Below are 14,330 nucleotides of genomic sequence, written 5' to 3' on the forward strand. Positions count from 1 at the left end.
AGATTTTTCCTATAACTTGGAATACAATTTGTACTTCTAAAGAAGATGGGGTCTTAGGTGTTAGAAGATCGGATCATTTTAATAATGTTTGTCTAGCCAAATTAGGTTGAAAGGTGCTAACCCAAGAAAATAATTGGTGGGCCCAGTTAGTAAAGAATAAATACCTTAGACAGGATGAATTTCTTCATTGTGCGATAAAGCAAAATCTCTCGTTGGCTTGGAAGGGGATTTTTTGAAGTAGAGATGTGATCCAAAAAGGCATGAGATGGGTTGTGAGTAACGGTCAATACATGTTTTTGGACCCATCATTGGGGTTTTCCAGTACTTTGGATTGGAGTTTGAAGGTTAGTCATTTTATCGAAAATAATTGTTGAAAATCATTATAAACTTAATTAAATGTAAAATGTGGACATAGTTATAATAAAATTTGTAATGTGACGATCCCTTATCGCAATGTGAAGGATAGATTAGTGTGGGGAGCTTCCCTAATGGTGAGTTATCGATTAAAACAGCACTTGGTTGCAGCAAAATGAAAGAGGGCAATATTTAATCAGAAAGAGTTTGTAGAGAAAAGTTAACCTTCTCTCAGAAGGTTAAAGTGTTTTCTTGGTTACTGCTTTATGGACGTCTTCACACAAGGAAAAGAATGAGTAGATTTGTGAAGGATATTCCAACAATTTGTACCATGTGTAACAGAGTCAGTTGATGAACACCAAAATTACTTATTTCTTAAATACCAGTATGCTTCCCTTGTTTGGAATTTGTTTCCTGGTATCTCCACAAATATAACTAGTAACAATTTATCGGATATGCTTGATTGGTTGGACAATCTGCCTTATTCTGATAAAAATGAGCTAAGTGACCTTAGTATAGTTCTTACAAGAAAATATGCCCACGCTTCGCTACGGGGATTGAATGTATTAGTCGAAACATGCATGAATAGTTTATACACAAAGTAACTAAAATGATGGTACAATACTGAAGAACCAATGAAGTGATGCTTTGCTTGCTATATATGGATATGCATGCCATAAGAAAAGGATTGAATGTATTAGTCATGACATGTATGAATAATTTCCACACAAAATAAGACTATAGCACCTAAGAACCAATGAAGTGAAATTTTGCCTGCTATATATGGACATGCATGCTATAAGAAAGCATTCACTTGTAGATCGTATTGTGCCATCAGTATTATAATCATAGTTTTAGCTATATGGGGAAAAACACTGAAAAGACAAAGCAGAAAAGTAGAAGATATAATATTTGAGCATCTTGCAGGAATAGCAAGTTTCTCAAAAACTTGCTAACAGTCTTACAAATTGAATCATTTAACTTTACATTGTGTGACCCAAGATAAAGAAAAAAGTGTATAGAAAAAAGTGTAGAGTTCGTGTTGAACAAAAATTGTACATAATATGTAAAATAATTCACTCGACACAATTTCACCCTTGTTCATTTTTTGAAGAGGGTTTTATTAGCTTGAGTTCGACCCATTCTAGGCTACGCGTCTATTAATTACAACCTTTCTTTTGGGAAAGGAATACCCTTTGATTCTAATATGAATAAATCGTAACTTGAGGATTTGGGTGTTTATTTGATTTTGTGACTGCATCTAGGTAGAGCCCTAGATTGCCTACGTACCCTCATTGAGGAATCAAGTCACTCCTAGTTCCTTATGTGTTTTGTTGGGGTTTGATGCCTTGTGCAATTTCAGCTCGTGCAGGCAAGGAGCAACTGATGCCTTGTGCAGTTTTTAGCTCATGCAGGTGAGGACTTTAAACCGTTGGAGCGATTGATGCCTTGTGCAGTTTTAGCTCGTGCGGGCAAGGACTTTGAGCCATTGGAGCCATTAATGCCTTGTGTAGTTTTAGCTCATGCTGGCGAGGAGCAAGGACGTGGCTTCATGCCATTTGAGTCTTGTTACGGCTTTGTGCCCTTTGATACTTGATAAAGCTTCATGCCATTTGATACTTGATACGGCTTCGTGCCATTTGAGTCTTGTCACTGCTTCATGCCCTTTGTAATTTGAACTAGCTTTATGCCATTTGAAGCGGCTTCGTGCCATTTGAGGCTTTTCTTCAGCTTCGTTGCATGAGCAACATATATTAATTGTAAATCTAGGAATTTGTGCTTCCAAACTTCTTTTTACCCATCATAGAATTTTTAATTACTTGGTCAAACTAGCAGAAGTGAATTTAGTTTATATAAACCAGGGATTCGTCTTGATTTCTTGGTTGCGTCTAAAATTTGATATCAGACTGCCTACGTATCCTTAACGGAATCAAACATGCGTAGTTCGTAAAATTTGTTTATATTTGATTTGGATTTGTGTTCAGACTTTGGCTAAATGAAAAGCCAATTGGATTTATTTTAAAACCCACATATGACCTTAATCATCGCCTAATAGGCTTTGTGAAATAGGGGTTTTATCTTTGTCTTTTCCTTAAGTAGCTTTGAGGATATAAAATGAGACTCCCAGCCCCACGTGAGATGCACCAAAACTTTTCCTTATGTGGCTGAACTTTGAATACAAAGTGGGACTTCCAAAAAGGATAAAACCACCCCCCTTTTATATTTTTCTTCCTTTGAACTTTCTACTCTTTTGACATAGGGTTTTTTTTAACCCTTTGTTTCTTTCCAATCTGACAACAAGTTTTACTATCTTCTGCCTTTTTTTATGTGACTCTTCCAAGCCTAATATCTTCTCTTCTTTTCCACATGAGCAAGTTCCCACGTGAGGTGCAACTTTATTCATTCCCCCTCTTGCAAAATAGCTTCAGAAGTCCTCCTTTTCAAATTCCGGTTGTCCTCCTCCAAAAGCAAAAGGCAGTTCCGCAATACTCGGGCTCCTAATGATTTCTTAATGTTTTGAAATTCCTTCTTGGATTTGTGCCGATGAATTCCAAAATGAATATGGGTAAGATTGGTGAAGTTTGAACTCTTTTGAATTGCTCCAATTTATCCTATTTTCCTCCTAAATTGCAGAGGCTTCTTATGCAAGTCACGAGTATTTTCCTTTCTGCTGCCTCGGCTCTTCACCACCTTGCTTGTGCTCTTTTTGTGGCTTGAATTCAGAGCAAAAGAGGAAAAAGATAATTAGCAGGTGACCCTGTTTTCATTTTTCTGTGTTTTGAAATTGATTCGGAGTGGGTTTGAAGCTTTGAACCGCGACTGATTGGTTTAATCAATTCATGCTGAAGTAACAGAATCTCTTCGATTGCTTGTTGGACAAACTATTTTGCAGTACTTTGAAAAACAAGTGTCGATTCATGGCTCCAAAGGTGGGCATTTGCACTTTTAAATTTGTAGTAATGCATCCCTCGTATCTGCTGCATTTTGAATGAGTTTTGATGTATTAGAGTGTAATTACTCTCTGGCATTTCTGTTTCCTCAGGGGAAATTATTTGCCTGGTCTTGACAATGGGAATTTGGACACCCCTTTTGTGTTCCCATTCATGTTTTGTTGTCTTCAATACTTGCCATTCTTTTCTCATTAACACTTGTATAAAGTGATGCTTTTCCAAAATCTTTTGTAGTCTTGATTTGTCTTCTAGTTCTTTGGGTGTTAATGTAAAGGCTGCCATGTGAGTGAGTTTCCTGATTAATTTGGAAGTTTGACAGTAAGCTTTTCCTTTTCTCTAGAACTTGAGACAGCTTGAACCCCTTTTTTTAATCCAACTTTTCCTTGGTATAGAAGCAAGTGAAATTTTTTTGACATAATGAAAATCTTTGTCCCATCTTCACGTGGCAAAGAAGGCATTGAACCTTCTTTTAGTTGTTATTTTAAAGATTGAGAAATTTTCCTTTCTTTCCTTGTCTTTATCAAAGCTGTATTGAGGACTTCTTTTGTCTTTGTTCATTTGTCAACATATGCACTTTTTCTTTGTTCCTGTGGCTGCTTTCTTTAACTTTGGCCTTTAAAATGATCCTTTATTTCTTTATCCAACATGATGACCACGTGAGTGGCTATCATGTTATCTAAAAAAAAACTTTTCTTCTTTCTCCTCTTCACGTGAATGACTTTCAGATGGCCTCTTGATTTTCCAATTCCTCATTTTCCTTGGACTCTTATCCCCAATAGGTGTTCATAGAATTTTTAGCCAAAGGCCTCCTCCATATCTTGTACCCGTGAGCCAAAAGGCTTCCTTGCTGTCTTTCATTACAGAAACTAAGCTTGGAATTTTGAAACTGCACCTTTACCAAACTGCCGGGGGGGGGGGGGGGGGGGGGTATGGACCATTTAGATTTAGTTTGGAACTTCACATGGTCATTTAGACCACCCCGAAAAAATTCATGGGATTCTGGCAACGACGGGGAGCGGAGCTCTTGTGCTTTTTTTTGTTCTTTTCAGATTTAGGTGGAAAGACAACATGTGGCTGCTGCTATCATTTTTGGACTGCTTTGTGTTGTTGTTGCAGGTATAGAGGAACACAGGGCCACCCTTTAAGAAACCCTCCTTGTACAGAAATCCTTTCTAGTGGCTTGTGGGCCATTTTCTTGTGTAAACTGAAGGTTACAGGTTCTTTTTTAACCGCATTTTTGTTTGCAACACAACATCCAAACAAGAGAAATAAGTAATTTTAAAAGGACTTGTTTCATACCTGGTGATGAATATTCTTCTTTGGATCTTGACTCGAAAGCACGAATGGTCGGACTCCTTGTTCTCTTTTATGGCAGCACTTCGTTGCTCTCTCAAAGTTTCTCTATTTTTCTGCAGAGTCTCCCCTCTCTTTTTTCTGTGTCTTCTCTTGCTGTAGCTGATGCCTATTTATAAGCATCCCAAGAAAGCTCTAGAATTTGTTACGTGGGGGAGATGGAGGCCATGACCTCCTATCACTTTCCCTTAACTTCTCCCACTAACTATGCAGTTTTTTCCATGCCTTGCAAAAAAATAGGAGACCCTATTTTGCACAGTTTATTCCCCCTTTTGTGGGAAGAAATTCATTTTTTATTTTTTATTTTATTTATTTATGGATGTTAATTTGTATGTAAAGCTCATCCTCTTTTTTTTTTTCTTTGGGGCTGGATTACATTTTTGTTTTGCCTTGTAATTTGACCCAATTTGTATAGACTCTATTTTTTTGTTATACATTTTTGTTGTTCAATAGTTCATTTACAAAACAAAGTGTCATCAAAGGAAAATGATTAAAACGTTGAAAATACAAAACTAGATTGGCAACCACATCTTTTAGGGGTAACTAAACGAATAATTTAGAATTATACAAACCCGATTCTAACTCATCTGGCTCCTCTCATCCTTAGCTCTGTATTTCAAGTGTTGAGTAGCCAAGTTTGTAGAAGTCGTCAAACAATCACCATCTAAAGATTGAGAATAACCTACATTCACATTGCACAAAATTATATAAAAAATGGGATAAATTAACATATTTAAATGAAACGAATCCAATGAAAATACAAAAGGAAAAGGATTTAAAGAAAAGTTACACTTTAAAAATATCAAATTAGTTATTAATCAACCAGATAGTTAGTCTCAATGATCTCGCAATACCAGGGACATCATACAGAAATTCAAGTACACCCGGTTAACTCTCAACTCCTAAACTCCATCACTCTTCCCCCCCATTGTTTCTAATTCACCTCTCCTTCAAACTCTTCGACTACAAATTTCTATATAGCAAATTGAACTGTCCATTTCAAATCATATATCTATAGGCAGAAAAGCAAAAACTAAACTCTCGCCACATAAATTAACCGGTAACCAAACAAAGAAAAATTCTTGAAAACCAGAACAAATCCAATTGAACTTTCATGCTGAGTGATTGTAATTGGAAAAAAAATAATATATATTTAAGTGCCCAAAATTTGATCTTTACATCATATTCTGTTCTTCTAACACAAATAGTTTCTTGGCTGTTAGGTGATTTATGTGGTTTTCGATCAATAGTTGTACTTATATACCAAAAAAGTAAAATAGTTGAACACAAATGAAAGAAATTAATAAGAAATTTAAGTTAGAGTTGTTAAAATTCACTTTCATCTGTACAATTCAAACTTCCACACATTTATTCATACACTTCACCAGTTGTCAGACACTGCAAATTGCCAGGATAGCAAGATAATGAATTCCGTGAACGAAAAAAAAATGATATGCAACTTCAACTTACCATGCCAAAGAAGATCCATAAGAGTAGTAGCATCCTCCTCATTGCATGCATCAAAAGCATTACAACCGTAAATCCTGGAAATTATAAAAATTCATCCAGTCAAGAGACAATGTAATAGTTATGCGAAGGTGACTATGCAACCAATAATCTAAGATACTCCTCACAAATTTGTGATTCCATCATAATTTCACACAAAAAAAAATCAAATTTTGATTCAGACATCAAACAAAACAATCCCATCTGTTACAGATCGGACCAACCAAATAAAGAATCTATTAATATGATTTTCAACCTAACTATAAAAATGAGCTTTATAACAACACAATCAGTATCATTTCAACCCAATTGTATGTCATAAATTCCATGGGTTATTTGATTTTGCAGATTAAAAAGAAGGGAGCTTTAATGAAAATGGCTTGGGCCAACAAATATTTAACCAAAAACCATCCCAAAATGTTATTTAACCAAAATGACTCAAAGTTTAATAAAATATCATCCAAAACTATTGTCCACGGGTCAAACTTACAAGCCCAACCCGCTACAAATCTACACTTCCGTAAATATCTCTAAATGATTCGATATTGTCTTGATTCTTCACCAATCTTAACCCAACACGAAACCACCATAATAACTCACTGTCTTCATATCAAATCAAATTCCCCCATTTTAAAAACAACCAAATCAAAGTTCAAATCAAAGTTGAAAAAGGAAGCATTCATCGAAACAAAATCGCCGAAACAAGTTCACAGAAGTTTAATGGCAGGAATCGGCAAAAAAGTGTTTGGAAAAAAAAAAACCAAAAAATAGCACTATTTTCGAAAATAAAAAATAAAAAATCAGATATAGTGTTTGTTTTGTCTGTGCACAAACAAACACTGTATCTGGAAAGAAAAGAACCAAAATCTAGAAACAGTGACTTAGATTCCAGAAACAGTAACTTAGATTTCAGAAACAGTGAATTAGATTCCAAAAACAGTTTATGTTTTAACCTTTGACTGTTTCTTTTCTTTCATGCATCAGTTGAAAAAGAAGAAGGTCTACAAAACAACAATGAACTCCATTAACGACGAAAATCTGGAACTCAACCTAAAAAAGTTAGAGGTAAAATCGACAAATCATAATTTATTATAGTTGGGCCATTTTTATTTGGATTTCTTTAATATGGGTCTTGTACTGATCATTAACAAAACTTATAACCTGGGTTTTTTTTATTAAAAACTGAAACTTTTCAATAGTTTTCCTTAAAAAAAAATTGAAGAATACTGAAAATTACTAAACCCCATCACAACATACCATCAGTGAAGAATTAAATCCAAACGAAAACTGCTGTTTCTTCTAAAGCATATCGAAAAGTAAATTGCAGTTTCCTATCTCTCTGAGCATCTAAACAGAAACTGTAATTCAATATTCTGATTTCAATAACCCAAAAAAGTTTAAATTGTTTACCTTGAGTACAAAACTGTATTTTGTAGTTTTAACCGTGGTTCTTTTCTGTCAAATTTCAATCATTTAAGGAATTTCCTTAAGAAAATTACAAAACTTTCTAAGTGAACGAACAAAGAAAGAAGCAAAATTTCTATGAACGAATTGCATCCTAATCAAAATTAGCTAAATCGTTTTAAACACAAAATTAGCCAAAAGCGGTAAAGGATTACATCCTAATCAATACTTATCAATGATTGCACCTGCTTGCTTTACGTTCCAACCAAAATTTGCATTGAACAACAATAAAAAACAAAAGAAAACAGAGAGAATATCATATTGATTGATTATGCCAATATCAAAGCCAAACAATCAAGCAGTGAGAAAGTGAGAAAATATAAAGATAAAATCCAAAATTGGATTTAGAAATTTAAGTCCTCTTCTCTCTTCATGTGTTTGTAACTCTTCAGCCCTTTTTTTGTATTATTGTGCGGTGGATGAATGTGAGGAGGGGTTAAGGGTTGCAACCTTTGGAAAAAAAAAACCAATCAGTTGGAAATAAATCCAAACTGATGCAATTTTGCTTTGCAAAGGGAAAACTTTGTAGAACGTGGAGGTTACTTTTTTAACATATGAATTGCAACTTTTGCTTGCAAAGGGAAAATAAATCCGGAACAAAATTACAAAAATATCATAGAATGCTAACCTGCAGTCTTGACTTGAGTATGAAAAACCCTCTTATGTTGAATTGAGTGACAACATACAAAATATTTTAAAATAATGACGTGAAAAAGTATGATAAAAAAGACGAAAAATACAAACAAAAATACCACTCAAGCACCCAATGACATTGGGATTCTTCTCTTGAAATGAAATGGGTTGAGAGCCAATTGCTAACATGCACATCACATACTATAAAGAGTCAGATGACATATCTAGTGTTTTTAACAAATTCCAATTAAACTATTGGCACTCCAACTATAGTGTAGAAATTAAAATATGAATGAAACACACTACAAATTGTATCTTTTGTGCCTTTAAAATGCAATTCAAATCCGAAAGTAATAAAGATGGTAAACTGTAGTCATGGGCGGCTGCATCTATCGCTTGATAATCCACATTCTTCATTATAATGTTTGTAAGTATATATCAACAATAAAAAAAATAAAAAATTCAGGCCAGAACATATTCTTTACATTATATATAACAAACGTACATACGCATTCAGGACACTATTACATAGGAAGCTTAGAGAGATCCTAACCCTTATTGGGTCACTTCCAAATATTTAAAATTGGGGAGAAGACAACTTAATATATGCACAACACAATTCACAAAGGCACGCGACGATATATGACGATATACAAAGAATCCAATCATTTTTCCCTGCATAAGAATAAAAGAGAAAGAAAACACTTGCATAAGAATGGTCCTTCAAAAATCCAATTCCAATGTAGTAGCAAAATAGTTACTCCTGATGCCAAACGCAATAAAAAGAGAAAGAGAAAACATTGACTTTCTAATTTATTCCTTTATATTTATTGTCAATCGAAAATAAACAAAAGTTGTACATAAGTAGAAGGAAATTGAAGATTTTTCAAGCCAGGAAGACATTCACAAACCCAACTCAAACGCACCAAATCTGACATCAAGAATAAATTATATAAGTGACATATTGAAAGAAACTCAATAAAGATTAGAAAGAAAAAGAGATTGCACCAGAGGAAGTGGGAAAGCGAAGAGAGACACAGGTGTAGATGTCGATGGTGAAAGCCACTGCCAAGGAAACCCAAGCTTACAGAAACCCTCTTCGATGTGACAGAACAACAACATGCTAGGCACCACGGAACACAGAAAACAAATACTTGGAGATTTGAGTACTATAAAATGGAACGAAACTTTAACCAAACAAAAGGAATAAGCAATAATTAAAATATTAGATACATTAGATGAAACAATTTAATAAAACTCCAGGAATTATTTGTTAAGACACATGAAATTCCCTATTTAAGATTCTAGATAGAATGGCAGAAAACGTAATCGTACTAAGGATTAAGAATTGAAGTTACTTTTGTGAACAAAATAATATTTATTTGCAAGGGGATTGATATCGTTTATATTTTTTTGCATCAATGTGTATAGGGCTTGTCACTTTATCATGAGGTACACTACAGTCTCCTTCGATTTTACATGTATATATTTTGTTGAGATAAATTCAAATAAGGATAACTTAGTATGAAAACACAATACGACATCTTTTAACATAAAAAATTAAAAGCAAAAACAAAAATGGCAAAGATAAAAATCAAAATCCAACTGAATAATCGAAGAAAACAAAAGATATATCCATCAAGAATTTCAAAAAAAAAAATTAATTAAAAAGGGGGAATTATACCAAATCCTTGGACGAAGGCGCAAATATATGGCCCTGAAATCCCAGAAGTAGATGACTCCTTTGACCCAAAAAGCTCATAAGTGAAGAAAGAAGATGACGACCCAGTTAGAAGATGATATGTGCCTCTCAATTGCTTCCCACCAATCCGACTCTTCAACTTCAAATAGGGAAACAACATATCAATGTGGTTCAATCGAGTGAATCGCATTATTCTGGAAATGATAAAGTCATTCATGTAAGAAATATTCACATATTCCCTTCATACCCACAATGGACTTGTTTGCACAACGACAAATTATTTAAGCAATTGCATTGTCTCTCTTCTTAGAAAATATAAAAAGTTTCAAATTCATGCAGAGAGAGTACTTTAAATTTTTTTATATAACATGAACGTGGATAATATTATATGTACAATTTTCTCTGTTAAGTTCTTCAATTTAAAAATCTCAATTTCACAAATGATCCATATATACAAAAAAAAGTACTAGCCCAACATAGATTACACCAGAAGAAACTATAAAAAGGTATCTAGCATTACATCTTAGGTATATTTACAGAACACAGATTTGATGTGTCTCTAAGTAAATCTTTTAGGCTTGTCGATTGTCTAAAATATACTGGAAAATAATCAAAAGAAAACACTTTAGTTGGTTACTAAGGTCTGTTCAGCAATAAAGCTTAGTTCATGTGCTACGAAGCACGGACACGCCAACTTAAGAGCGTATCCCGTATCAGATACGGTCTGGGATACGATACGCGCTCGATACGTGCCGATACGCTATGGATACGTATCTGAACGTATCCGTTGACCAGTGGACATCTGGATACGTCGTCGATACGCTTTTGATACGCGAATCCGACATTTTGAATACGCAACAAAAGCACCTTGACGATGAAATGATCTAACCAGATGAGGGGGAGAGAGCGGGAGGGGGAGAGAGAGAGAGAGCTCTGTGAAGAAACGGCGAGATCTGCAATTGAAAAGAAGGCGACGGCGGCAGATTCTATTGTGCTAGGTACTTAGGGTTTTTTTGAAGTCACGTGATATTTTCTTTTCAAACCAGGGCTTCCGTTTTATGAGAAAATAAGGCCATATATTTATATTTATATTAGAAAATAATGCATATTTTTTAGCATCCATGCCGTATATATTTATATACAACTATTAATATATATATATATATATATATTTATTTATTTATTAATATACATCAATGTATATTTTTAATTAACGTATCCACGCCGTATCGTATCCTAATATTTAGAAAATAACCGTATCGCCGTGTCGTATCGTGTCGTATCGCCGTATCCGTATCCGTATCCATGCTACATAGTTCATGTGGAATTGGGGGGGGTGAAGGTTCAAAACTCTAATCATCCAAATAGAACCTATTATGTTAAAATGGTTATTGAATATGGTCAGCAGCGGTAATTGCAAAGAAACAATGATGTTAACTCTCATGTATACGTTCACCAATTAGATTCGATTGAATACCATTTTCTTGGGATGTAGAGCTCCGTGATGATTCCCTCCTCGTTTTGCATCTTGTCGATTATGATTATAACCTAGAAACTAAAATCAAACAAATATAGAGACATTTACGAGAATATACACGAATCGGCAAGGATTTTAAAGAATCGGAATGTAATGAAGATAGGAAAACATGCTTATATGGCTAACATGATCAAGGAAATTGCAAAAAAAAAAAAAAAAAAAAAACAAATAGGGAAAATTCCAGAACATTTCCTAAAACTCCATGTTTTCAATTCAAATTCTTCTGGGCATACAAAATGAAGTTTATGGAATGAAGAGTAAGATTATTACCTTTGCCAGAACCAAAGTAGTTGCAAAAGTTTGAAAAACCACATGCCATTCCTAACAAAATCAAATCGACAAATGAAAGGAAACCCATTAAAACCACATTCTAATTCAACCAAAATTCAAACTTTACCTCAAATTAGATCAACAGAAAGAGAAATTGGGGAAAACCCAAATGCAACAGGATAGAAAAACAGGAGAGAGGGAGGGGGAGAGAGGGAGAGAGAGAGAGAGAGAGAGAGAGAGAGAGAGAGAGAGAGAGAGAGAGAGAGATTACAATGAGTGGGCGGGCAAAATTTGAAAGCTTCGGTGAACGCACAGCTCCCCTTCGACTCGTTGCATCAATAGGATTAGAAGATTCTGGAAATAAAAAAATTACTGAACGACCATAAGCTCAATTAAATAAAATTTTCAAAATTTCATAAAATATCCTGGAATGAATGCTCACAAAAGATGAATAATATATAAATATAAACATAAATAAATAAATAAAATACCTCAACAGAACAAATGGGCAATAGTTATAAACTATTGCCCTGTAAATAGCTGACAAACCACAACCCCATGTCCATGATGTCGACACTAGCGATGTCATCACCTGAAAATCAAAATCAATACCAACATACTTCCTCATGTGTTATGTTTTGTGAAAATTCAAATGAAAATGTATAAAAAAAACATAATTATACAGTAGCAACTCTTCATAGAATTTTTCCTCTATCTCCAGCACTTTTTGACCAAGATGTCTGCTTCCATATATTGAGCTCAATTCTTCAGAGCTTGATGAGAGACTAAACCTTTGATGTGGAGGCAGTCCAGCAACAGCTGCAGCAGCCTCAGCTTCCACGGGAACCTGTTCGAGAAGGTAAACAACACATGAATACATTTAGGACAGAAAATAAACGTTTTCATTCCCTACTTAACAGCGAATTAACTACGATTGCCATAAACGTTTTCATTCCCTACTTAACAGCGAATTAACTACGATTGCCAGATTAATAAGCATTGCTCTTAAAATGATACTTATTAAACTTAACCTGCTTCTTAATTAACACGAAACTGCAGATAATTACCCAAACCAAACTGTTATTCAGTATATAAAGCAAAGTACACACACTTGGAACAAACATTTCAAATTATATGATCTAATTACACAATCTCAACTCTCTTTTACTCTGAAACAATCGACTTTCACACAACTAAAAAGGCAAGGGAATCCCACTTTACTATAATTACTAATTATCAAAAGCAACTACAACCAAGAGGTACTTCTCCTCCTTTTTAAAAGTGGGTATATATATCCACTTGTCATGGGACAGGAATAAATAGTAACTAAGAAAATGTAAAGAAGAAAATGAATACATGCATACCTCAATTCTGATACTATAAGAAAATAATTGTACAAAACTTGGAAGCTTTCCAAAGAGATGCATAGGATAGTGTGTAAAAATGCTAAAATGGCAAGGTCCTGAATGCACCTTAAATTTTAAATCCTTCAATAAGATGTTATTTTTTATTTCATTCGCACTGGAAATTATAAACTCCGCCTATGTCTTACATGGCCGGTCCCAAGCCCGGATAAAGGAGGAGGGGGAGGGCGTCAGGTAGTCGACAGCCGGCACTCCATGATCACGTCGAATCCTTATGAAAATGAATCCAGAACAAAATAGCGCTAAAGCTAGGGCGTCACCCGTAAGTGGCGCGCTGTGCGGCCCGAGCACAGTGATAAGTGAGCAAGGGTCGCTGTATCTCCATCGGCACCCGGATGCAGTGTTAAATGAGCAAGGGGGCCATAGAAACTTCTTTTCGAACGACTCCACTCAAAGTTGTTTGGGAGCATATGCTCCTATCAACTTTACCCGGGACACACAAAAGAAGTACTTTGATCCTATTAGACGGGGGAGGGTGAAGAAGCTAGGACAGAAGGGTAGAGTTCAAGAGAGCAAAATGCGTTTAGGAACGTGGAATATAGGAACCTTAACGGGAAAATCTATGGAAGTAGTGGAAGTTATGGTGAGGAGAAGGATAAATATTATGTGCCTACAAGAAACTAAGTGGGTTGGTAGTAAGGCAAAGGATCTAGAAAACTCAGGGTTTAAACTTTGGTATTCGGGCACACATAGAACGAGAAACGGTGTTGGCATCATCGTGGACAAGACCTTGGTACAAGATGTTGTAGATGTCAAGAGGGTAGGAGATAGAATCATGGCAATCAAGATTGTAATAGGACAAGAACTTATCAATGTGATTAGTGCGTACGCACCTCAAGTAGGGTTGGATACGAGGTCGAAGGAGAAATTTTGGGAAGATCTTGGAGACTTGGTGCAAGGAATTGCTCAGACGGAGAAGTTATTTATAGGAGGAGATTTAAATGGACACGTGGGCAGGGAGACAGGCAACTATGGAGGTTTTCATGGTGGCCATGGTTTTGGGGAGAGAAACGAGGATGGGGAAGCTATCTTGGATTTTGCAATGGCATTTGATCTCTTCTTAGCCAACACCTTCTTTAAGAAGAGAGAAGAACATGTGATCACCTACAAGAGTGGATCGTCAAAAACACAAATAG

The 14,330-nt window shown here is 35.2% G+C and overlaps 1 protein-coding gene across 2 annotated transcripts; it reads right to left on the reverse strand.

Annotated features, from left to right (window-relative positions):
• Positions 1-8,651: 8,651 nt before the first annotated feature.
• LOC103401622 (uncharacterized) lies at positions 8,652-12,607 on the reverse strand. Of its 2 annotated transcripts, none has more exons than XR_011577881.1 (8): positions 12,454-12,607; positions 12,262-12,362; positions 12,042-12,124; positions 11,771-11,821; positions 11,441-11,518; positions 9,946-10,102; positions 9,270-9,384; positions 8,652-8,936 (listed from the first exon to the last, which is right to left on the reverse strand). XR_011577881.1 is itself a non-coding variant. In XM_070816890.1 (8 exons), the coding sequence occupies exons 4-8, from the start codon at positions 11,817-11,819 to the stop codon at positions 8,927-8,929; spliced, it is 402 nt and encodes a 133-aa protein (XP_070672991.1). In that variant the 5' UTR covers positions 11,820-11,821; positions 12,042-12,124; positions 12,262-12,362; positions 12,454-12,607; the 3' UTR covers positions 8,652-8,926. The 2 variants fall into 2 exon arrangements, 1 of the variants encoding a protein (XP_070672991.1); XM_070816890.1 differs by having other exon boundaries at positions 11,441-11,511.
• Positions 12,608-14,330: the final 1,723 nt, after the last annotated feature.

Source organism: Malus domestica, chromosome 02 (genome assembly GCF_042453785.1).
Source record: "Malus domestica chromosome 02, GDT2T_hap1".
Lineage (NCBI taxonomy): Eukaryota > Viridiplantae > Streptophyta > Magnoliopsida > Rosales > Rosaceae > Malus > Malus domestica.